Genomic DNA, 25,306 nt, shown 5'->3' on the forward strand with positions numbered 1-25,306 from the left:
GCTCCCCAGCAAACATTAAATCGCATAACGAGCGTATATATAACATCATATGCCCTAAAATTTGATTGGCATATAATGCGCCTAACTGGCATATGCATGCAAAAGTGGAGGCCATATACATACATTGCAAATGCTTACCGAATTTGTTTGGATGAATATGCAACTTTGACCGGCTATAATAGCGATTATGTTGGAATTGAATTGCGATCTAATATGAATATATTCATGAATTGTCAAAGCACCAAATACGACTTTTGCCATACTCATATACGATTTATTACAGACATAGAAATAAACAAATGGCGTCGCAATTCGGTATAATAAACATCAATTTTATTATGTACATTGTCGTAAAATATATTTAATCCGCATCATACGCGTATATTACGCTGATGCAGTTTGTGTGTCGTATAAGCGTATAATTTAAATCGATTCAGTACTGTAGTAAATCGTGTTGCATGTTGAAGAAAATCATGAAACAGTAAATCATATTAGATCCTAATAAAGAACATATTACATCATATTGAAATGTCAATGAAATGCTGATGCACTCGAAAGTTTTAACTGTTGTTGAAATCAATTTCAGATACCCGCGCGAGATAGCTGGTGGATGATAATCCAGACGACCGGAGTTCGAACCCACATCGCAGCAGTTTTCACCAAACATCAGCGATTCGTGAGGTTCTAATAAACATTTCAAGAAAATATTTTGCGCCATTTATTTTTTTATGTCTTTAATAAATCGTATATGAGTATGGCAAAAGTCGTATTTGGTGCTTTGACAATTATTGAATATATTGATATTAGATCGCAATTCAATTTCAACATTATCGCTATTATAGCCGGCCAAAGTTGCATATTCATCCAAACAAATTCGGTAAGCATTTGCCATCTATGTATATGGCCTCCACTTTTGTATGCATATGCCAGTTAGGCGCATTATATGCCAACCAAATTTTAGGGCATATGATGTTATATATATACGCTTGTTATGCGATTTAATGTTTGCTGGGTTCCTTCGAATCTCGCGAGAATCGCAAAGTCGTTTTTCTACGTGGGGCTTCATCTAACCGGTATATATGAGAGGTAAAATGAAAACCAAAACACAGAACATACAGGAAAAATGGAAGATTTCGGATGCTTATAACTCGAACATTTCATAATAGATCGGAAAGATGTTTGCATCAATTGACATCAAGAAAATTGCCAAGAAGTATGGAATTTTATGTCGATTGAAAAACGATTTAACTATTTGCAGCAAAATACAGCTATACAAATCAATCATCTCTCCTCATTTAGACTTTTGCTCTTCCATTTTATTTTTAGCCAATGACACACAAATATCGAGATTACAGCGCTTGCAAAACAAAATAATGCGGTTGATACTAAAATGTAACAGATTCACTTCCTCTTCTTTAATGTTGGACGCTCTGCAATGGTTATCCGTGAAGCAAAGAATTGTTTATTTAACTATGGTGTTCATTTTTAAAGTAATTAACGGTTTGCTGCCACGATATTTGTGTGATCGAGTTGAAAGAGGAAGTGACTTCCATAGTTATAACACTAGAAACGCGAATGAAATAAGAACACCTAATTTTTTGTCATGTGCTTCACAAAATTCGTTGTACTTCAACGGAATAAATGTTTTCAACTCGATGCCAAGACATATTAAATGCGCAACAACACTAACAGAATTTAAGAGGCACTGTATTTCACATGTAAAAGCTGTGTTTTCTTAACAGCTGAACGAGTTTTTGTTTATTTTTATGACGAAGATCTTTACTGACGAAGTTTTATACGAACGGATAATTTAATGTGGACAATTTTTTTGCAGTTTGTTTCCATTTTCAATGAATCTGACGAAGTTTTTTTTAAACGGATTATATTATGTAGATTATTTAATTTTTTTTAATTATCTTTTTTTTAAATTCGTATTGATCTCTATTATGTCTGTCATGATCTTGGTGATGATGGACTATTTTTATTTTTATTTTGTCGTTCTTATAGTTCTATTAGTTTAAAAAAAAATAAAAGTTGTCTACAAAAGTTTGAGCGTCGCGCGCGAGACCTACTAAACCTACTAAACATAGATTTAAGTTGAAATTCTGTATAAACAAATCATGAATTAGTGGCTCCGCAAAGCTTATGCGATTGAGCCTTACAAATAAATGAATTGGAAAAAAAAATATCAAAACAATAATTTTGGGCGGGATGAAGTTCGCCGAGTCAGCTAGTATATATATACAGCTAATCCATGCGTTCTCAAGGGAAAAATGATTTCCGGACCATTGGTTAACTTTGAAAAATCATATCTCAAAAACAAAAAAAGACTCATCTCTGAAATCGAGATATGTTATGTAAAACAGCCTAATGTTCCAAGAAAAATATAAAACATATAGCGCCCTTTAGTCCAAAGCCAAAAGTGAATACAATGAAAAACTAATGCAATCGATAACTACGAAAATGAAACCCATTTTTTTGAAAGTTCAATATTTTTTAATAAAAAGCTAGCTCATTGGATTCATCTAGATATGTCGATAATCTAAACCGGCTCAGTGGTTCCAAAGTTATGAATATTTGAAAGAAGTCAGTTTTGGGAAAAAGTGGAAAAATTATTTTTTTCGGACCACCCTGAAATGGAAATGGTCACCCTAACGAAAAAATAAAAAAATGCGGGTCTAATGTTCTGCGATAAAGCACAAAAGTACCACTACAAAAGACAATCTTACGTGCATCGCGATGTACAAAATATCAATGAATCTATGAAAATTAACGTTGAAAGTCATTTCTACAGATTCGCACACTTTTACAGACATTTCCACATTTTTAACAGACTTTCACATATTTTTACAGATTTTTTTTCAAAAATCATCTGGTAACTCTTCGTTCCACTTTTTATCGAATGTTTTCAAACCGCAGGACTAAATATTTACATGACTATGACTTCGTTTGGAGAAATATTATATCAGGGAAAGTGGACATTCAAAATGCGTTGCTCAGTGAAAGGCCGCCCGAATATGAGTGAAAATGTTCGCGTTAGCTTTTATCGTATACCCTCGGAAACGTATTTACAGACGCGCTGGGTCGATTTTTGCGGAGACGATAAACTAGTTTCGAATAAGGGTTCCCGTATCTGTAGAGTAAGTACGATGTTTCAATTATTGAAAACCAAAAGTGTAGCAAACCTTTCAAACACATTTACAGGTTACAAATACGTCGTTACATTTCAACCGGAAAAGAAACCTCGTGAGAAACCGTAATGCCCTATCCACAATTAAACCGGTAGTTGACTCAGAAGATTACGTCCATCATCAACACGAAGCGCCGATTGCTTTACCGTTATATTCATCACTAGGACTAGCGGATCTTATGGATCTTATTTATTTCATTCGGTCTGCTTCACTAGCAAAGCTGTTTTCACCGACGCTAGAAAAAACGTCTCCAAAACATTTCACTTCTGCTATGTATGTACGTATCGAAATTCGCCAATGTCGAATTTTGCTCCAACATTAAAATCTTGGAGTGAACTAAGCGTTATTCGTAGGTTGTTTATATTCTGTCAGGTTCTAATACCTTGCAATATAAAATGCTCTTTCAGAAATGCAATGGTCAACTAAAAAATTGACGGAAGAATGTAGTTCGTTCATTTTATAAGTTTAATTATTTTTGCCTTTGATAGCAATACCTTTTTCATAGTGTTGATTATCATAAGAAAAATAACACTCCTGATCATTGGATCTTTTTTGACAATTCTATTGGATCTTTCTTGACAGCCGATTTGATTCAGTCCGCACTACCTAGGTTCTAACTATAACATTCCATAATGCATGAAAAAATAATAAAATTGCATTTATTTATTGATGAACTTATGACTTATTTTAAACCAACGTGGAACCGACGAATTATACTGGCCGGTTTGACATTTGTTTACCAATGTTATCGCGTAATATGTATGAATAATTCGTATTGCAGAAATTGACTAATCATTGGTAATATTTACCAAAAAAAAATTATCATATCTACAATTTTTTCCTGAGAGTGTATGCGTCGAAAAAAAATGAAAATGTTTCAATGAAACATTTCTGCTGGGAACTGTGCCATTGAAATATTTCCCTCACGCTGAAGTTAATTATTACCCAGTCCGTAGGGGTTTCAAACGATTGTGCATGAATCAATAAAAACAAACAAACCTCGCGAAGCCGGTATCAGATGATTATGTTGGGTCAATAAATACGATAAGCGAAGCATTCGATCAGTATTTGAAAAATTGTGTTTCTCACCTGGTATTTTGCCACGGCAGTATTTCATTTTACGCCTGTGTGTCCACAACGTTCCAACGATAGGTAAAACAATCACTTCTAAACGCACATTATCTTTCAAGATTTGTTAGGCTCGTGTTCATTGTTGATTGCGTTATCAATTATCATCTCGGTGTTATCAATGGAGCCAATTGAGCTGGAAGGGACACTACTGCTCAATTACAATTTGAATGACAGTGTATCTTGAACGACGTTGTGTGCAAAACAGTTTTGATTAATGATTGATTTCTGTTCGATTCCATTTACTTTCAAGCAACACATTAAGGTGGAACATCCGGAAATGGTGTCCAGTAAGTAAAAGCTTGATTATAATCAGCTAAACAGTAGATTATATCATCAGTCCCATTCTGCATATTTACTCTCTCTCATTAATTGCTTCTCCCATTACTCAATGGGTCAAAATTGCACATTTGTTCCATCGCTCCATACTGCTGGGTATCGATTGGGCCTGTGCAATAACAGGAGTTTCTCTTTTAAAAATAGAACTGCTTGATGATTCCACGACGCCCACTGGCGGTAACACGAGGACGATAGTTGTGGTCGCTGCCGGAGTTGGTGTGGCCACCCTCGCCGGGTACAGTATTTATAAATTGGTGAGGAAATACTTGGAAAATCGACCTCCGAAGCGGTAAGCTTATTTGATCGATAAGATAATCTGTTGCTATCGTCAATATGTTTCGTACAGATGGCGCAAAGTTGGAGAGATCACCGACCTCAACATATTTCCGATTAAATCCTGCGGGGCGATTCGGATGAGCAGTATCGATTGCACGAAAATTGGTCCACGGGTTGGGCTGCTGCGGGATCGCGTGTTCATGGTGATTAAAACCGACGGCAACTTCATCACCGGTCGTGCCTATCCCACAATGGTGATGATCAAGCCAAAATTCGATGAGCAGTACGAGACGATGACGTTGGCCGCGCCCGGAATGATGGACATCAGTATCGACGTGAAGCGACTGCTCGCGGTGGAACCGGCCAAGGCTTCGGTTTGGGGACAGACCGTAACGGCTGTCGACTGTGGAGAGGAGGTGGCCCGGTGGCTGTCTAGGTTTCTTCTCAGTGAGGACTTCGGACTGCGAATGGTGTTCTATCCGCTGGATTATCCCACGCGGGTTGTGCGAGAGGTCAATCGGATTCATATTAATCTGACACCAAGGGATTCGGGAGCCCTGCACGACGCTACCAGTTTTATGCTGCTAACGGAGGCTTCGGTGGCTGATGTTAATACAAAGCTTGATAAACCTATCACTGCTCTGCAGTATCGGCCCAACTTTGTGGTGAAAGGACCGGGAGCGTATGAAGAGGATGACTGGAAGTGGATTAAAATTGGCGAGACGATTTTCAGGAATGTGAAAGCTTGTACAAGGTGAGTAATTGGGGGAACTTTGTTTATTGTTTGTCCATTATTGATGGATCATACTTGTTTGTTATGCGTATCGTCCTCATGATAATCAAGAAAGTGGATATTTTACTTGCGTTTTTTAAGCGTCCAACACGAACGCATGAATATTTCACTTTATTCCACAATTGTGGTGTGGGAACGCAAAAAAAACAAATTTCGATTGGAAGACAAATCTTAGACCATATAGGAATGGAACAGATTGAGGTGCGTGCACTTCATATGTGGATAGCTGCATCCGAAAGTTGCTCAAGACTCCCGCTGGAGCTACTGTGCACCCGATGGTTCCGATTGCCGGGTCGCGTACGTACAATAGCCCACAATAGTTCCGGTTTTATTCAGAAGGAACTTCAAACCGAAAGCCATTATTGGATTGCCCCAGATCTTGTCGTATAGGCAGGTTCCTTTTAACACTTTGCAGTCTGCTCTCAGTCACCACAGCAAGGAATCATCATCTTCTTCTTCTTGAATGGCGTTAACGTTCCCTGTGGAACTTTTGCCGTCTCAACGTATTCATTAACTAGCGTCGTTCATTAATACTTGGTTGAGATTTCTATGCCGAATAACACGCCTTGAATGTACTCTAAAGTGGCAAGCTCTAGAATACGCGTGACCACAGTGCAAGCCGGAAGAATTTTCTTTGACGAAAAATCCCCCAACCAGAACGGGAATCGAACCCGAACACCCGGCATGATAGTGTGGGACGCTAACCACTCGGCCACGGGTGCACAACAGCAAGGAATCATACTAAATGCTTTATTCAACCATGTAAGAATGTTTATAATGTTCATAATTTAATATAACATTTATAATCCTGGATCAGAAAACCAGTTGTATCTTGGGATTGGTTAAACGTACAAAAAATGTTGGTCAACCTCAGTGCCCATTTATTCCACGATCTCTTCGTGCCTGCAGCACTTTGGCACCCTTCTTTAATTTCCGCTTGACAATCTTCATACACAAAAAGGTATTTCTGTCTGTCGGTCTGTTCCTTATGGACTTGAAAATAATGGGGGCTTTTTGGACCGGGAAGGTTCTTATTATAGTTCGAGACCCCTCCGCAGGGCTCCCATACAAATGAAACACATATTTCTTCATAACTAGTGTTGCCACAACAGCCGAGAAATCAATAACCCGGCCGAAAGAACCTTTTCTATCAGAGTAGGCCGACACGAAATCTCCGAGATCAATCTTTCAAACGATCTGCTGTGAAAAAGACTTGTGAAACACTTTTGTAAATTGTTAGAATCATAATCGGCAGGAAACGATTGGAGCTAATACGATAGGGAGAAGTAAGTCGGCGCGTATCTACTATGTCCACTGTATTGTGAGTATAGATCAAAGTACGTAGAATAGAAGGTAAGGGATATTTCCTGTGTATACACACGGAGAGCGCATGTGTTACACACACAACGAAGTTGGTAATAACAAATCCTTAGTTCGAACTTCTGAAGTTTTTTCAATATTTCTCGATTTTAAAAGTTCCAAAAAACCTGAAAAGAGACAATATCGCAAGTCGTGCCGACGGTAAACACGATAATGTACCGCTTTTTCAGTGCAAGTAAGTTTTTATGTGGTTTTTTATCGATTTCATACTGAACAGGTTTTGTTTACTTCAGTAGTAAATGTTGAAGTACCACGTCCCGCGATGCCGGAACAGAATAATTTCGAATGAGATAAACTAATCGGAGATGTTTTCAGCTATCCCATGCATTCGCTCCATGGATCGGGAACGGGAACGACACTGCTTCGATATAACCTCTCAACACATTTGTTTATCGGATTGCATTATTTTTATAGTACAGGTGCGATAATTTTACAGTTTTAAATTTTAAAATAATTAAGTAAACTGCTATTTCATCATTTCGAAACATTTTTGGAGACAGTTCTTGTATTATAATTTGAAAAATTAAAAAAATTTAAATTTATATGGATCCGATCGATGGTTTATTACTATTTCTTGCTTTTTTCCTTTGCCTACCACACTTGAACGAAGCAGGGAGTAGACTACCTTCTTATTGCACGTACTTTGAGTATAGATGGGCAAAACGGTTCATTTCAGTGAGCGGCTCAGTGCCGTGCGTTCAATGAACAGAGCCGGCTCATTTGAGCGGCTCGACGGCTCGACGGCTCTTGTCAAGAACTGGTTTATTCGGATATGTAAAGAATGGAAGACGTAAAAAATAAGGTTTAAAACAATAATCAGTGCAGAGAAAAGAAAAAAATAACAATGATATTCTTTTTTTTTTTATTTATAAACATTATCTTTCCAATGTTATATGATGTAAGTCTACTACATCTTTCACTGCAAACTTGTCTTGCTTTCGGAAAAACTCGCTCATATGGTACCGAAGTCGCCGGAATACATAATATTTTCAAAAAAATTATAGGAGGTTGTGTCCAAGATACGACCGCATTGTTGACGTAGAACTACGCTGTTATTTTATATAAGTCGCTTGTTTATACCTTCGGATATTATTCTATAATGCTGTGAAATTTTAGAAACAACTGCTTATTAGAATAATCTCTGAAATTATTTTTTCATTGTAGAATCAGTTGACGATAATTGATTGAATATTTATTCTCGCCCTCGCAAAACAATCGTATGCCGCAATTTATTTCATGTCAATGCATTGAAAATTTACCTCGGAGGCTATTCCGGTGGCCTTTTTCGAAATTGACATAGACTCGGCTACAGTCGATTATATACATGTTGCACCAGCACCGTTATTCCATATCTCATAACTACATCAATATATCTTTGGCACCGCATGTAAACAACAACAATGACAACACTTGCAAGTATCAAATATCATGCTACATATTATTTAGTATTGCCTCAAAGGAATCGCACCTCTAGATATCGTTCGTACAAACTAAGCGTAAACCAAGCGCCAAACACGCGTTCACCATAGCATGCATACAGAGCCATACATTGGTGGCTAGAAACTACTAGCAATATAAACATTTCTCATCATTTTGCGCTATTCTCAAAAGAAACGCTTCTGTTAATATTACTGGCCTCGAAAAGAGTTGCATTACTTTCTCATGCTCGAGAGAAGCGCAGCTGTCACCCTTAGTGGAGGAAGTTTCGCTACTGGCAAGCAAAACCTAATCACATACAAAATTCCAGAACATTTACTTTCTTGACTAGCGGCCCAATTCTATGTTTTAATAAGTTTACCGCAAAGTCATTGGAATAGCTTTGCTGTTGCACTCAAACAGACTCTCGCAACTTATTTTCTTTTCTTTTATCTTTTATATTTAACTTTTCCAATTTTTCTCGCCGTATAACCTTTCCTTGGGTGGAAATGAACACAGCCAGCTTAAACCAAACGACCCGTTCTCGAGCTTTTTAGTTCTCGAGCGTTGGTTTTTATTTATGAAAATTGAAATAAATCGTTTCATATATCATGTCATTTTTAACACAGCTGCCACCATATACAATTTTACACTTACACTTGTGCTCAATTTTTCACAATACCCGATCGGTCATTGATATGAACCTCGCGAACATTAAAGTTTCAAATTTAAATTTTATTTGCTAAAAATCATCGTATCACTCACTTTATTTGAAATTTAAAAATACCCCCGACTTACATATATTTGCAATGCCGATTTCCCCCAGGAAACTTGGTTTTGATGTCTCTGTTAGGGCCCCACCGCTTGTGTCGTCAATTTCGACCAATCAGAAGTGGGTATTTCCGTTAGGATAAGGGTTGAGATGTTTGTTTGTATACCTGGGGAGGGAGGAAATATTGGCATTTAAGCTCCGCCCGTTTTTGCGATTTCAAAAAATATACACTTCCGCTACAGCTAGCGGGTATACAACAGTCTCTCCTATTGCTGATATAACACGCAGCGGTTTTTTTTCGATCCAAGTTCAAAAACAAAATATTTTCGGAGTGCGAATGATGTTGTGAATGAAAGATATCGCGTAATGTGATGCAGTTTTATTCGGTGGAGGCATCGCGTTAATTTTCATGCTGTCCAGTGGAGAGTGCTTCCGTATTTATGGATCACATGCACACATTGTTGTTGTTTTTATACATTATCAAAGGTAGATGAAAGTCGTTAAGAAATATGGAATAACGGTATTGGAGGCCTGTGACCGAGTGTGGATCAGTCGCCCGTTACGTGGGACTTTCAAAAGTTTTACGAGTCCACGTACGGATGATGATCATGAACACAAATTGCTCTTAATTTGCAATATTTCAATTCACTAGATAAATTTGTTGAAGTCTCCGGAAGCGTGTGTTCCAACTCTGAATGATATGATTTTTATTTATTACTTATATTCTTGGTTCTAATCACATCACATCACATCATTGTACATCTGTATCCTATTCTAAATCCAAAATTCTATCTTTCTAATGCGCGCATGAATCTAAATGGTAACTTTCATAATCGTAATTTCATCTGGAACAGAACATAATTATTTACTACAATTTTAGATGCATTTTCACAAACGTCGACCCCGAAACGGGCATCCCCAGTCCCAACAGTGAACCACTGAACATGCTTAAAACGTATGCTTCGTTATTCCCTTTTTCAAAAAATGAAATTTCAACCTATTCACCATTTTAGCTATCGCAAGAAACCTGGTCTCGGAAACTCTCCCGTGCTGGGAATGCAGATGGGCGTCCGCAGGGAAGGCACCGTGCGTCTCGGCGAAACAGTTTACGTTGGGTTCTAGCATCTGCGCTAAGGCCTCTCGAGAAGGCGGTGGCGTAGAAACTCGCAGTTTTGTCTAGATATTAAGAAGAAAGAAGGGAATTGCAAAAAGTATTTTTTTTATTTCTGCTTTTTTAAGCAACATAGAAAAAGCATTTGTCGAATTATATCATTTTATCTATCTTGTTTTTTTTTTCGTTAAAAATGGCCGCTCTATCCGAAATGTGACCTCCCTTATCCATAATACACCGAGTCGCCGAGGCTGACTTCTCCGCCTGTTCTCACTCCGAGATGTATTCCAAAGGCAGGGTCTTTACCATACTTTGGGTTGATCCGATATCTAAAAAAGGACATATCAATCATCTTTGTTCGCAATTCTTTGTAATGTAATGCATTACTGTTTCAACGTGGCCAACGGCTGTCCCTCGGGATGTTTGACGCCATTCATCGGGTTGATAGTGGTGAAAACACATCTTAAACATGGTCTAACATACTTGAACACCACATTTCCTATTTTAACCCATCGCCAGTTATCCTCGGCAAACGCTGGTGGACCTTTGACTACAAAGTTCGGTCTGAAATGGAGCGGTGTCACCTTTTGTTCCAGTCTCCCATTCAGGTCTTCCACGGTAGCGGAATTGAACAACATATAGCTGGTCTCGTCATGCAGAGCGCCCGAATCCGAGCTGGCATTTTTCCTGCTGGTCTCATTCAGCGGATAGAACACTAACCGATATCCCTCGCTCTTATCCAGCAGATATCTCGACAACCATTTCGCCACTTCGTCGCCGCAATCCACCGTTGGAACTGACTCACCCCACACCACACTGTCGGTGGTCTGCTGGTCGTACAAACTCCGTACCTGGATTGAAATGTCGTCCATACCAGGCGCGGAAAGAGTCAATCGTTCGAACGCATCGTCGAATTGTGGATGAATCAAAACGAGCTTCGGTTTCTGCCTTGCCGTTATCCATTTTCCCTCCAGACTCGTCACCATGAAGATTCGATCCCGAAGCAGATTCCGTTGGGGCCCCAGAATGGAGCAATCGACCCGGCTAACTTTTACCGGTGCGCATGATTTGATCGGATATACGTATATTTCGTTGATTTCTCCGGCCTTGTGCCACACCTTGGGCGGGGTGTTGTGGATTCGCTTCTTCGCGTAGTAAGCGCCGAAGGCGGTAGCCGTTATTAGGCCCACCCCAGCTGCCACCAGGAGAGCCTTTTTCGACGGACTAGCCGAGTGGAACTCGTCAATCAACTCTGGGTGAGAGAATGAAGGCAATTGAAATGTACAGTGAATTATGGGGGCGAGAATTTTTACTTACTCGAAAGCATTGGTGTAATTTCAGTGGATTTACCTGAACAGGTGATTTGAAATCGATCCAAATGATTAACTTAGGAGCGGAAAGGAGACAACCGGCAGAACTGCGGCAGATTAAAATATCTACTGAGGAGATTTTGTTTTATCAACCTTTGTCGGCATTACTCTCTCCGCTTTTCAGTTTGTGTGTAGAGAGGTGATAAGAATGGGAATAATGTAAATATTGACGAGACGTAAAATGTTAGAGTCTTATTTTTATTGTATGTGACAGTGGGAACCGGTGTTGATCGACCACACCGACACACTTTACATTCACTGTGATGCGATTTTTTCTCTGGGAGGTCGACTCGAGTGTTTCCCTTATTTTGCACCTCAAGGTCACATACTAATGCGCATCGTTGTCCTAATTTGAATCTTAAACGTGTTAGTACACGTGCCCTGATTCGTAATTTTTAATATCGGGTTCTGTACTATTCAATGAATAACTCATTGTAGAGCTTCTTGTAGATTATTTATTTTCTGAAAGATAGCTTCGATAATATCCTTAATATAAACTAGGGAAACTTGGGGTAAGACGGACATTATGGGCCCTATTCCAGAAAACGAGACGAGCAATTCGTCTCGTCTCGGCTTCAGTCACTGTCGAGACGAGCAAAATATACCATTCCAGTACACAAGTTTCATTGAAATGTTTTATTTGGTAGACTGGAGAGACTTCAGTCAGTTTTCTCGGTATAATCAGTGATGTCAGATGAGAAGACATGTTTTTGTTTTGAGAAGGACAACAAACAATTTTAAAATTGATCAATCGATACTCTTTTCTCAGTGCCAAAATATAAAAAAAAAACATAACAAAAAGGAATAAGTTTCATATATCTTTTGGTTTCATTGATATTTTTCCTCGAGCATATGGTTTCATCACTCAGACGTTTTGTTTTTATGGATTTATTGGGGGCAATATTTCACCTAATCAACCTAATCACCTAATCAACGACTTATCAAGGAAAGTTTTAAATCTATATATATGTATTTCCAATGAAGTAGTTGTTTTGAATTACTCATTTTCGTTCAATATGTGAAGACCCTTTTCGTGCCGTGTTAATATATTCAAAACAGTCATCTGGCATCCCTGAATATGTGTTGAATGTTTACATTTGGTTGTGTTGTTTGGAAGAGGCCCATTTGAAAAACTGTAAAATCTTGCAATTACTGAATTGAATTTGATGGTTGCAGTTGAAAACATACATTGCTTATGCAATACTAGTTTAGGCGTGAAACAATTTTTGAAGATAAAGGTGGAGCAGAAGAATACCGATGCTTTCAATCAACAAGGTGAACAAACACATCAAACAAACTAGACGATTCGACTGATTCATCGACGAGCGTGGCTAAACGGTCGTCGAACCAGACGAGCTACTCGTCTGTTTTTAGTCGAGCTCGGCTTCTGGAATATGAAAACAAACGAGACGAGCGCTCGTCTGCTCGTCTCGTTTTCTGGGATAGAGCCCTATATACGAAGAACTTCGTTTGTATTTTTGGAAACCTGTTTTCCTAAACTAAAATGTTTTTCTGCAGTTTTTCAAGTCAGTCAAATGTATTGTATTGTTTGAAATGAATTTTGATGATAGTTAAGAAAATTTCTCGAATGGTATTCGAACTCCGGTTGGTTGGATTATCAAGCAGGAGCAGGAGCAGTTAAAACTCGTACATATGATACGAAAGAGATGCAATCGGATACGTCATTCCTGGTTGCCGATTTCCCTTTCAAATGAGTCTTAACGTGAAGTTCGTGTACGAATTCATCATAAAATCGAAAATTCAACTATGATTTTGTTTGCTTTCCCATTTTTGTTGGTCAAAAACGTGATATAAGTTGGTTAAGGTAGTTGGTTCCCCTTCCCTTTTCCATCCTCTCATACGCAGACTAACGAAAGTAAGTGAGGATGGAAGCTGTCGAATGTTTAAAGAGTGTGTGTGTGAGTGTGCTTGGAACTAATCCCGAGTAAGTCGCTGGTAATCCGTGCCTCAAAACAAACCGTTTTTATGTTTAAGTTAAGTCTTTAGTGACGATTGGCCAAAATTTTGCTCTATAGGACAGCTGAGTCTTATTTATGTTATCAAAGGAAATAAAATGTGTGTTAAGAAAAAGGAAGTCATCTCATTCGTTTATTTGAGATGATAAAATCTAAATTGTAATGAAAAATTCATTTGACTGAGAACAATTTGCCCTCTCAATGAATTCCGAACGTAGTTTTACATAGTTGGATACTATTTGCCAACAAACTTGGCAACCTTGCAAAGCCAAACAATCCAAGGCGCTTTGAAGTATACTGCCAGGTTAGTCAATACGAGAAAACCACTCCACAGCCATCTTGAAACTATTATATTCTGTCTTAAAACAAAAGTACTAATTCTAGTAGAAGCTGAATACCACTGAATTTATTGAGAGAACGCAGAGTTACAAAAGTTTGTGTTTAACCTCTCTCTTTCATGCTTCAGGTAAACACTTCCTTCCGTACTGTTTCCATATACTACTTTCCTATCTAACTTAGTGGCCAAACGACCGCACAGATCCAATAAACAATAAACAATAAAAATATTGATGTGTGAAATTCATAATATGATGTAATATGTCCTCAATTCTAATATGATTTACTGTTGGAATATATTCCACAGCATGTGACAAGATTTTTCTTGATACTACATTGATTCAAATTATACGTTTATATGACTCTCGAACTGCATCTGCCTGAAACGCATATATGATGTCGATTAGCTCAATTGTACGATACGACTTAATTTGTCGATATAAATAAAATCAAAGTTCTCTCATTTTATACGATTTTAGATCTACACGATGTTTGTTTCGATCGACATTATATACGATTGTGATCCGATCCTAATAAATATAGGACTTAGAGTTATACGACTTAATGTTTGCATGGTATATGAACAACCATCATTATTTAAACTTTGAAATTATTAATAAATTTGATAATTACCTATATTAAAAAAATTACAGGAGGTTGTGTCCAAGATACGACCGCATTGTTGACGTAGAACTACGCTGTTATGTTATAAAAGTCGTTTGTTTAAACCTTCGGATGTTATTCTATGCTGTGAAATTTTAGAAACGACTGCTTAATAGAACAATCTCTGAAATGTTTTTTTCATTGTAGAATCAGTTGACGATAATTGACTGATGATTCATTCTTGCCTTCACAGAACAATACAATAGCTGATCGTATGTCGCAATTTATTTCATGTCAATGCATTAAAAATTTACCTCGAACGCTATTCCGGTGGCCTTTTTCGAAATTGACATAGACTCGGTTACAGTCGATTATATCAATATATCTTTAGCACCGCGAGGAAACAACAACAATGACAACACTTGCAAGTATCAAAGGAGGGGCTTAGGATGAAAGGGGTGTAAGTGATTTGATCGATTTCTCTACATCGACTCTCTCTTTTGGTCATAACTTAGATGTAAATACATTCCGTACTGTATTTGGCAATGTGGAAGATAGGTCAGAACCTCATCTATCGGACTCTATAGCAAACTTAAATTGGAACGTTTTTGCAGTTGAGTTATTAACTAAAGAAAAAAGAAAAGTTGATGAAGAGAAATTGATCAAGTCACTTACACCCCTTGCATTCTAAGCCCCTCAAATATCCCATAGCATGCATACAGAGCCATACATTGGTGGCTTGAAACTACTAGGAATATAAACACTTCTCATCATTTTGTGCTATTCTCAAAAGAAACACTTCTGTTTATATTACTGGCCTCGAAAAAAGTTGCATTACTTTCTCATACTCGAGATGAGCGCAGCTGTCACCCTTAGTGGAGGAAGTTTTGCTACTGGCAAGCGAAACCTAATCACATACAAAATTCCAGAACGACATTCACTTTCTTGGTGATTAAACAAGCGAAATAAACTCTTTTTTTAATATCAACAACCTCGAAAACAGTAGCATTGCTTCATTATGATCAAGACTAGTGCAAATGCAATTCTAGTTGTAGGCAGTTTTGCGACTGGCACGCGGACCCAAATAACTTGTAACATTCCAGTACGACATTCAAGATGCTTGGTACAATCTTAACGCTTGCTTCGCCATAAAGTCAGCTTAATACATTCATGCAATGTCAAAAACACCATCGAAGCCCTTATGATGACGGAAAACAAACAATGTTCACTGCTTGGAAAAAGACTGAATTATGCCACACAGCTTGTACTCTGCTGTAACACTCATCGATGCGAATTCAGCTTTCCTCTTCTTCTTGCTCATCACACACTGTGCGAAGCGTCCAATTTATGACGCGGAAAAAAACACGACACGGATAACGCGAAAAACGAACAGAAAAACCAAACAACGATATCCAAGTTGGATTACCACTGGTGGGGTCCAATCTTAGATCGAAGTGCAGCGAAAGCAAAGTGAACTGGATTGCTCAACAGTCCGATGCCGAATGAAAGTCTGCCTTAGCGAAATCCACTGTTTATACTCTAGGCAAGTATTCCCCTTCATTCTTCTTCTTTTCCTTTGTTCACGGTGACTTTATATCCTACGATTTCCCCTCCGTTGCTCGTCGATAAGTTGCTCGTTATTGACAGCTCTGTTCGGGAAGCACACAAATGGACTGAACAAATGCATGGGAAAATAGAAACGCTTACCAAGTTACTCACTCACTGATGTTTCTGGCATTGCAATCATTGCATTGTGAGGAATCATCAAGCTAGGCTATCGTCAGCTCATCAAGAAAATTTAATTGTTCTGGAATTCTGCCTGTGATTTGGTTTCGCATGGCGGTAGCAGGACTCTTTTCACCAAGGATAACAGCTAAGCTAATCTAGATAGGCTATATTAATAGAAAGAGCTTCTGTTGAGAAGAGCAAAAAACGGAGATAAGTGTGTGTATATTTAGATGCTTCAAGCCATCGATATATGGATATTTGCGTGTGTGCGTGCGTGCTTCATAACCCGTAAGTAAAAATAGTGCATCTTCGCTACGCTGAAACTCCATTTTTATCTGCTCCCGTGTGCATCGGTGGTGCAAATTATGCAGCCGTAATGATAAATTTAATAGGATTGGACGATCTTTATAAGATCTTGTCGAATCGATTTTCCAAACGGAATGGGGATCGATCTGACGGGAAAAAACTGCATAGATATAAATGCCACATGCAAAAAAGACGCAATTTTTTTATCATGAATGATTTTTGCGTCATGAAATTTATTCAGAGGTCAAAGTAATGGGGCCGAAGTTCCAATTTAACGAGTACAAAGAACCTCGGCGGCCCCTCGGTGACGCGATCCGAATGTAATTTTTCATCAATAACTGTTTTCTACTAGTCAAGCTCTTTCATTTGATACCTATATTGATGGGGTTTTTTTGAAAAAAAGTCATTTTTGGAAAAGGGGGTAAAAGCAATATTACCAAAAAGCAATATTACCACTTTTCTCAAAAATCTGAGAAGCACTATATCGGTTTGGCATGGAATGGCTGATGTATTATACATACACATGCCACTCTATTGAGCAAATGCTTTTTTTTTTTTACCTGTATTATAGTGATGTCAACTCATTTGGCTGGTTCGTCACTTTTACTTCCATTTTTGGAAGAATGTCGGGAGTGAGAATTGAACTCGTGACCTTTAGCGTGAGAGGCATGGATGTTACCACTTCGCCAGATCGCCTCCCTTTGAGCAAATGCTGTACAAGTAATGGTGGACAGCATTTTTAATGATACTTTTAAGCTAATTTAAAGTAATGTATTAGGGTGTTAAAAAATGTGCTAAATATTAATTTTAAGTGTATCATTCCTGATCTATCGTTTCCAACAAAAGAAGTCGCCATCATGATTGCTTTCCCAATCCTATATTCGATTACCGCTGGTAAGAACCTTTCACCCAATATCCCTGTCTAAGGTATATCTCGTCATTTTTTTTGTCATTTAGAGCCACTATCAGCAAATCATAAGACGGAATAAGATTCGGCTCGTGAGTAATTCAACCTCATTATTTTTGGATGTACATCATTTCTGGCCAACTGTTCAGGAACAAGGAGAAGGGGGGGGATACGGTTTAAGACCACCATTTTTAAACATTTTTTTGACATGGGGTGGGTGTTTGGGTAGAAGTAGTTTAAAGTGAATTGTTTACACCGCATTTTTATCGCTGTCAGCTTTTCGATAATTGGAAAAATTGCGAAAAGCAACGACGCGAATCGATTTTGCGCAAGCATCTGTAAAATCCTCAACCCTCTCATCGGGGCACCGGAAAACGATTTAGAATCGTGTAGTCAACGATGAGTCGTGTGATTAAACGAAACTCTGAGCATCGAACGGAATGAGAAATGTGATCAGAATGGATGTTCTATTAGTGATCAGAATCACAAGCATGTATCGAAAGCGTTTTAGCGGAATACCAATTCATCGGTCAGGGATGCGGCCAGAAAGTTGAATCTATCCAAGTCTAGATAGCCAAGGACTACATACGCACAAAATGCAGTAGGCTCCGTTCGTGACTACCGTGAATGTGAACGGGCAGATCTACCTCAAGGAGTGTCTACAGAAGCGCCTGCTTACTCTGCTGAAGCAACACGAGGGTCCTACGAACTTCTGGCCGGATCTAACTTCACTTTCGTACCCAAGGACATGAAGTTTGTCCAGGCATGCCTTCACGTAATTGTCCTTTTCGATTATCCCGATCAGTGTTGCCACATTTCAGTTTTCCGTCAAAAAATACAGATTGGTACAGATTTTTTTCCGCGTGGGAAATTTCTCTCAAAATGTGAATGTACGTTGTAGTAAGTAAATCTAGATATAAAGTTAGCAAGTAAATGTAATATTTTCTAGTAAACAAATGAGTATTTTTTCATATTTCATTATTTTTCTCTACAATGCATAATTCTAATGGCACTGATTTTTCGAAGAAAAAGTACAGATGAGAAATATTTTTTCCCTTCTGGTACAGATTAAAATGTGGCAACATTGGTCCTGTTTGCGATGAAAAGACCTCTTCCTCAGCCACAGGTGCAGATGGCTTGGCCAGGTATTTTGGGGTGTTTTATCTTGAAGGTCTTGAAGATGTCTACCACCTATCCACTTCCTGACGTCATTGTACAGTTCCTGTCCCAGAAACCGTTCGCAGTCCGATTTTACGTATGTTTTATCGGCAATAACTTCCGGGATTGTTGCTTGGCCGTGTCCAACAGATGCGTTTGTTGGCTCGCGGACATAGGGGAATCATTTTACACGCATACATCCACAAAATGATTTTGTGTTTTAGTTTCTTAAACGCATACTTAAAAAAGTACTTTAAATTGAAATTGATCAAATTTTGATTGTTCCACCCGGAAGGAATAAGTCCGAGAACAATGTTCGCCTTTCCAAGGTAGACATAAAAAGAGGAATGTGCGACTGAGTTGATGAAATTGTGATAATATGTCTGGAGTTTTCAGAGCACAACGACCGAGGGGATAATTCCGCCGAGTGATAATATCCAAGTTCTGGAAAAACAAAAATCCGAGCGAAGTTAGATGCTTTGTGAGTTTGGCAAATTAAATGTAAAGTTTTTTTCCACCCCAATCAACTATGTAGGACTCTCTAAGAATTTTCACAAAGAAGGAATTGATCTTCAAATTGTTCCTTGAGCACGAGGTGGCACTGAAGCTACTTATTGTATGGTTCCTTAAAGTTGGATCCATTCCGATCCGCGCTGTTGGAAAATTTTCACGTGCAACTATACGGAAACTAGCTTGAAATGTTGAAGGATTGCACAGCTTTGATCAAGCTTTCCACACACCGATATAAGTCGTGTACCCGAATTGAGAAGAGGGTTTTGCGGGTTAAAATTTTTAACTATAATGTACTAGGGAACCAAATGTGAAGTGTTATCTAGGCTGTCAGGTTTTGAAGGTGGATACAGAGATTCAGGTACTTCAAGGTAGTGCATCAAGTTCAAATCAAACAGCTACTAGTGGAATTCGAAGTGTTTACGAATGAACCACCTGAAGTGTCATGCGTACCAACCGGACTGTTATGCCAGAAAGCTGTCGGTGCTCCTTTCAGTCGTTTGGTGGCCCAAAATTGTCGGAGCGGTTGAATCGTTAGGAAAATCGAGGTTATTCTCTTGTAGCAATGTCAGCGGCCGATGGAAAAAAAACTCTGAAGGCTGAAAATCTCCATGCATTCCTCAAATTTTCAATACAATCATGGATTTATAAACTCACAGCGAATGGGACAATTGCTGAACCGAAACCACAAGGGAGTACAAATCGTCGCTAAAATGAGTGGATTAGAGGGCACCTTGGATTTCTTTCATTAAATACGTAGTCATTTCCGTTTTCATTAAATACATAGTCATTCATAAAATTTACTTCTTTTCTTTCTAAACCAACAGTCCAGCAACGATTTGATTTTCCGGTTTTTTGCTGTTGTCTCTACCTGCATACATTTTGTTTCGTCTGAACATGTCCGTATACCTAACAATTTTATCGCCAGAAAAGCTGATACACATTTACTTACTCTAACCTACACGTTTACAATTTATTCCTTCTTCCTATAGATTTGATAGTTTTATTTTGTTTTTTTCTCATAGTTGTTCGCGGCTTCTCGGCCTTTCGTAGTAGTGTTTTTCTTCTATCTTCGTATTAAACTCGCACAGGAGGTTTAAAATGCACAAAAGAAGTGTAGTTAGAAGAAAAGCTACAGGTTGAAGTTATAAACCTATTTACAAAAGAATACACAAAATAAAAACACTGTTTTCGAATTGATATACACAAAAATAAGATTAGGAAATAAACAAAAAAAGTAATAACACAAAACAAAAGCTTCAGACAGCTTAATTTGACTTCTCGCTTCGAGATCGCCCGGGAAGAAAATTTAGTGGCGGATACTCTCCTACACCCTAGCTCGCTTTCCTAGCAGGCTCCTTGCATTCTTTCTCTCTCTCTCGCGATCATGCAACAAAATGCATTAACAATTAATAAGGATCTTTAGCACAGCGCAATAGACAATATGTTGAGAGAATTGTATTAAAAAAAACTAGATTAAATGTATTTACATTCGTAATTGTTTTTTTTGACAGATGAGTGTAGAGCATTGATTAGAGTAGGATCTGAAAAAAATCATAAGAAGACGACAGTCGGCAGCATAGTTTAGCAATAAGCGTAAATCCTAGATTTTTTTTTTCTAAAAGCCACTAGAAGAACACAATTGAGCAATCGAGTAGAAAATCCGTTAATGTTAGTGAGTGAGAATAAACCTTGCGACAACTTGCAATACACATATAATCCGATTTGAGCAAATGTACCATTAGATAAAGTGCGCACACTGAGATAGTGTTGATTAGGTCTGAGTAAACAAAATCTACATTTGAGAAGAAAAACTAGAAAAAATGAAAGACGAACGAAAGTATTTTACACTTATAAACAAAAGTAACCTTCTCCAGCCTTATGAAATTTGTATTGTTCTTTTGATTGCGGTAGTTGTATTCCGTGCATAGTTTCCAGTTGCCTTGTCATTCTGAGCGTCTGATCCTTGGAACAGATATGCTAGGTGTGTGTGTGTGACAGTCCCCAAACCGAGCCGTTGAAACAGGAGCGCGTGAGGATCAAGTCTTGTATTTACAGTTGCGAGTGTTTTCCGTTTGATGATTGATGAGTTGTCTTGCGAGTGGCAGTGACAGGATTGCCGGGATTGGTTCGTGTATACACACACACACACACACACTAACAAAGCTGACAGTAGATCAGCCACAGAAGAACAATTAGTTGAGGATTTGAGCGCTTAGCAATGGACAAAAACAAACAGATACACCTAAGAATATTGTACTGGGATTAAATGGTTAGGGGAGGCAGGATTCGCGATTCTACGGGTTTAGGGCGGGTGTTAGCATTCGTGGGAAGGAGGTGGTTGCGGAGAATCTGCTTAGATGAGGGACGTAATCAGACGTGCTTTGAAGTTGACCACTCGTTCACTGGTTTGAGCGATTCGCTGTAAAAAGGGAGATAAAGTACAGGATAGTAAGTGCCAATGTGTTGAAGAGCAAAAAACAAAAAAAAGAGATAATACTCACCAGAATCAGATCTTGGATCAGATTGGACAGACCACGGTTTGCGAGTACAAAAAGACGAGTCACTGGTCCGGGAATACCTTCGGTGTATCCGTCACCCTTTCCGAGGTCGTGATCGTCCGGTGCGTTTGCCTTTTCGTCACTTTGCTCGGTTCCGGAGCTACCTGAGACGAGCTGGTGATGATGGTGGTGGCAGAGAAATGTCAGAGTTTAGATTGGTCACAGACTCGTTCGGTTTGTTAGCGGTTGTTAATTTTTTAGAACAAAGGGTGTTTCTTGGGGTTAAGAACAACTTGTTAGAGAAAGGGTGGTAACACACGAAATCGCTTCTCACGTCAGTTTTTCAGTTTACGCTGCACCGTTTGTTTGCTGGTGTTTTTTTTTTGGGTGGAGTTGTTCATGTTTCGTACTCGCGAGCATTCAACAATCGTCTGTCATTTTGTCATCGTAGTGCTGGTCACCAGAGGAAGAAAACAGAGCAAGGAAAAGCACAATAGGCATTTGGCATTTTGGAAGAAATAATTTGGTACAATAACAGTTCGAACAGTTTGAACTAGTCAACGGAGATGAATGTGATCGATAGAGAACATGAAAGCATAATTGAAAAGTGCTTGAATCCAAATGGAATCTAAATAAATGATCAGAAGATCGCTAAACCAGAAGTCAATCGGAACAGGTACACTCGACACTCTGACAGAAGACTATTTGCTTGTCATTCAACTGTTATAGCCGCGATTGTAAAAAAGGAGTGGATTATTCAAAACACGTATCAAACTTGCGTGACGAAGCAATATCAAGCACTTTTCAATTAGTTTATGTGAGAAGACAAACACAGAGATAGAGAACAAAATATAAAGAGTATGATAGACGCGGTAGGTAAAGAACAAAAAATGTTAGAGAGTTAAAACACAGATTGAAAGAAAAAAAAAACAGAGAAACATAGATAAGGAGCAGAAATGTTTTGACAAATTCGATACCTCCCTATGATTCCTAGGCTAGCGTGACATTGGCTCGGAGTACGCACGAAAATTTGATTACACACCAATACAACTCAACGTGGATGTTTTCTCTCACTATTCGTACGACCATCTGCATCCAGTGTCACCGCCGCCTTACAGTTTCGATTCGTCTACGATTTTTTGATCATTCTATATTCGACAAAGTTTCCATCTGTTATTTCACTTTTTCTTTGTTTTCAAAATATTTTGGGAATCAGTGGTCGTCGGTCAAAATCGTGTGGTGGTAGATTTCAGGAACTCATAATTACAACATATGTTTGATCTTACGAAATACACGGCACAAACATGAATATTTTTTTATGGCTATAATATGCCAATTACACCCAAATTTTCATTTACTGCCCGTTCTTATAATAAATTCATTTTCCGATTCCAGTTATTAATCATATTAGGGGGAAGATTCACAAACAATTGCTTCGTAAATTAATTTGTGATCCGCGTTGTGAAACTTATAGATCTTTAGAATGTATCTTTCACATGACACTTCATTTCATGGATGGTAGAGCTACAATAGCTAAAGTTTTTATGGTTCTCAAGTTGATAGTTTCATCGGATTGAATAGTCAGATTTTTTTTATTAGTTCTTCGCGCTGATTTACTTTGATTACCCCAATAACGAAAGAAACAGCCTTATAATAGTGTTATCGGTCGGCCTCGTCGTTCTTTGAATTTTGAATCTTTGAATCTTTGAATCGAGGTCGAGCGTTTTAAGATCATTAGCCAGTTTATCAGAAACTGCAACTGGGATATATATGGGCTATATATGGCTTGAACAATAACTGGTACTGAACCGCTATTTTTAAAAATCAGTAAATTCTGTATGAATCCTCAAAAATCTGTAATCTGTAACTACAGATTCGTGGTGAAAAATCGGTAGTTTTTTTCGATTGCAGTGCATATTAGACGTAGCTTTTTCTAAAGTTTTTTTTTGTTTAAACACTAGTGTATCTTCTACGATCAGACACCATTTTGTCTTTCTGAAGTTTAGACATAAAAAATATACCCTAGAAAGAACTATTCTAAAATTCTATTATCTACCGAGTTATAGCCATTTTAGTGTTGAGATATTTAAGGTACGGCCTTGACACAAAACTTCAAACGCGCCTTCCTCGAAACTAGTTTTTCTAAAACTGGCGTACACGATATCTCAAGTTCTACTGCACCGATATATTCCAAATTTGAAGTGAATAAATCTTACATCTCTCTATCGCATGAACCAATAAAACATAATATTTTTGACGTAGGACTACGTCTAACCGGAAGATATAGGGGGTGAAATGGAAATCTAGGCACTGAACAAGTAGGAAAAAATGCAAGATTTGGAACGCTTATAACTCGAGCATTTCTCAATAGATCGCAAAGGTTTTTGCATCAATTGATAGGAAATATATCTACGCATCTATCATAACGAATAACATTTCATTTTTCGCAAAACGGCATCAGGTAGCAGAAGAAAAAAGTTTGTTCTCTATACACACTGCTTTGGTGGCAAATCCAGAACAAGGCGGCATCGAGGGCGATCGAAATGGTTTTTTTCAAAACCACGAGTACTAAGTTTTCTAAATTGGAACCATTCCATAAAACAAGGCGCTTTTCAGGGCCATTAAACCTTCCAAAAAAGAGTTCAGGAAATACAGTTCAATGCTTTCTAAAACAATATCCAAAATAATAATAAAACACAAATTGATTTTTTTCATAATTTGTTTGCCAGGATATGATGAGTATGTGAATTTGGCAGTTGTTCTGAGCTTATTGATTTTCACCAATTCTTAAATTGCTTCTAGATTGAAAGTACAGTAATTTACACTTATCTCGACATTTAGCTAATTGGACGGACCAGTAATGCGACATATGTAGTTGGACATTTTTGTAAACATAGAGTTCGGGGTCCAAATTATGACCCCACATTGAAGGTCGACACTGTACCACTGTCATTGCAAATGTTCAATTACAGGTTAAAATTACCTCCAATCCGATACTGAGTGGTGGTAATGCGACGTGCCATTGAATGTAATTTACTGTAAAATATGTCACAAGCTGGATGGGAAAAAAATTTCCAACTGTGAAAGCTGTGGCGAGTGGCAAATGCAATCGCTAAACAGCAAGATTTAGCCGAACAAGATGGGGATATCGAGTGATAACAAAACAATAAACTCTTTAGATTGAAGATAATTTTGTGATCCTGAAAAGGACCCTTTTTAGCCTGCATGTGAATCCAACGAGCGAACAAATCGTAATGAATGTATTTTTTTGCCATCGCTCCCTTTTAACGCTCATTCGTTCGTCTCGTTGGACTCGCCCCTCTGGCTGAGTCTGCCGATTTGTCTCTATCCTGTGAGTGTGTACCCCTAGAGTATAAAACACGCGGCCCCAAAAAAAAAACTTATTTTCTTTCAAACCGTAAACCCGTGTGGTTGTACGGCATCGGCATCGTGGACGTAACAAAGGATGACAAGTTAAGGGAAAGGCAAAGTATCACTCGAACCG

General features: G+C 38.3%; 3 protein-coding genes across 6 annotated transcripts in view; 1 reads left to right on the forward strand and 2 right to left on the reverse strand.

The window, feature by feature from the left end:
- The first annotated feature begins 4,178 nt into the window (after positions 1–4,178).
- On the forward strand, positions 4,179–10,576 carry LOC129762405 (mitochondrial amidoxime-reducing component 1). 3 transcript variants are annotated; one of them, XM_055760638.1, is made up of 7 exons: positions 4,179–4,343; positions 4,573–4,609; positions 4,782–4,947; positions 5,005–5,688; positions 7,423–7,526; positions 10,176–10,250; positions 10,309–10,450. In XM_055760638.1, exons 2-6 carry the CDS (start codon positions 4,600–4,602, stop codon positions 10,235–10,237), a joined length of 1,026 nt encoding a protein of 341 aa, XP_055616613.1. In that variant the 5' UTR covers positions 4,179–4,343; positions 4,573–4,599; the 3' UTR covers positions 10,238–10,250; positions 10,309–10,450. The 3 variants fall into 3 exon arrangements, with proteins under 3 accessions (XP_055616613.1, XP_055616614.1, XP_055616612.1); XM_055760639.1 differs by lacking the exon at positions 7,423–7,526 and having other exon boundaries at positions 10,218–10,250; positions 10,309–10,576; XM_055760637.1 differs by lacking the exons at positions 4,179–4,343; positions 7,423–7,526 and having other exon boundaries at positions 4,522–4,609; positions 4,803–4,947; positions 10,309–10,576.
- Positions 10,061–11,973, reverse strand: LOC129762406 (mitochondrial amidoxime reducing component 2-like). Its single transcript, XM_055760640.1, has 3 exons — positions 11,724–11,973; positions 10,794–11,658; positions 10,061–10,735 (listed from the first exon to the last, which is right to left on the reverse strand). Exons 1-3 carry the CDS (start codon positions 11,731–11,733, stop codon positions 10,630–10,632), a joined length of 981 nt encoding a protein of 326 aa, XP_055616615.1. The 5' UTR covers positions 11,734–11,973; the 3' UTR covers positions 10,061–10,629.
- An 8,096-nt stretch (positions 11,974–20,069) lies between these two features.
- Positions 20,070–25,306, reverse strand: part of LOC129772960 (synaptonemal complex protein 4) — a 68,597-nt gene continuing 63,360 nt past the window's right edge. For both annotated transcript variants that reach the window (XM_055776494.1, XM_055776507.1), the window contains 2 exons: positions 21,805–21,975; positions 20,070–21,722 (listed from right to left, as the gene is read on the reverse strand). In XM_055776494.1, coding sequence (XP_055632469.1) covers positions 21,657–21,722; positions 21,805–21,975 — 237 coding nt within the window. In that variant the 3' untranslated portion in view covers positions 20,070–21,656. The remainder of the gene's footprint in view (positions 21,723–21,804; positions 21,976–25,306) is intronic.

This window comes from Toxorhynchites rutilus, chromosome 1, assembly GCF_029784135.1.
Source record: "Toxorhynchites rutilus septentrionalis strain SRP chromosome 1, ASM2978413v1, whole genome shotgun sequence".
NCBI classification, from domain to species: domain Eukaryota; kingdom Metazoa; phylum Arthropoda; class Insecta; order Diptera; family Culicidae; genus Toxorhynchites; species Toxorhynchites rutilus.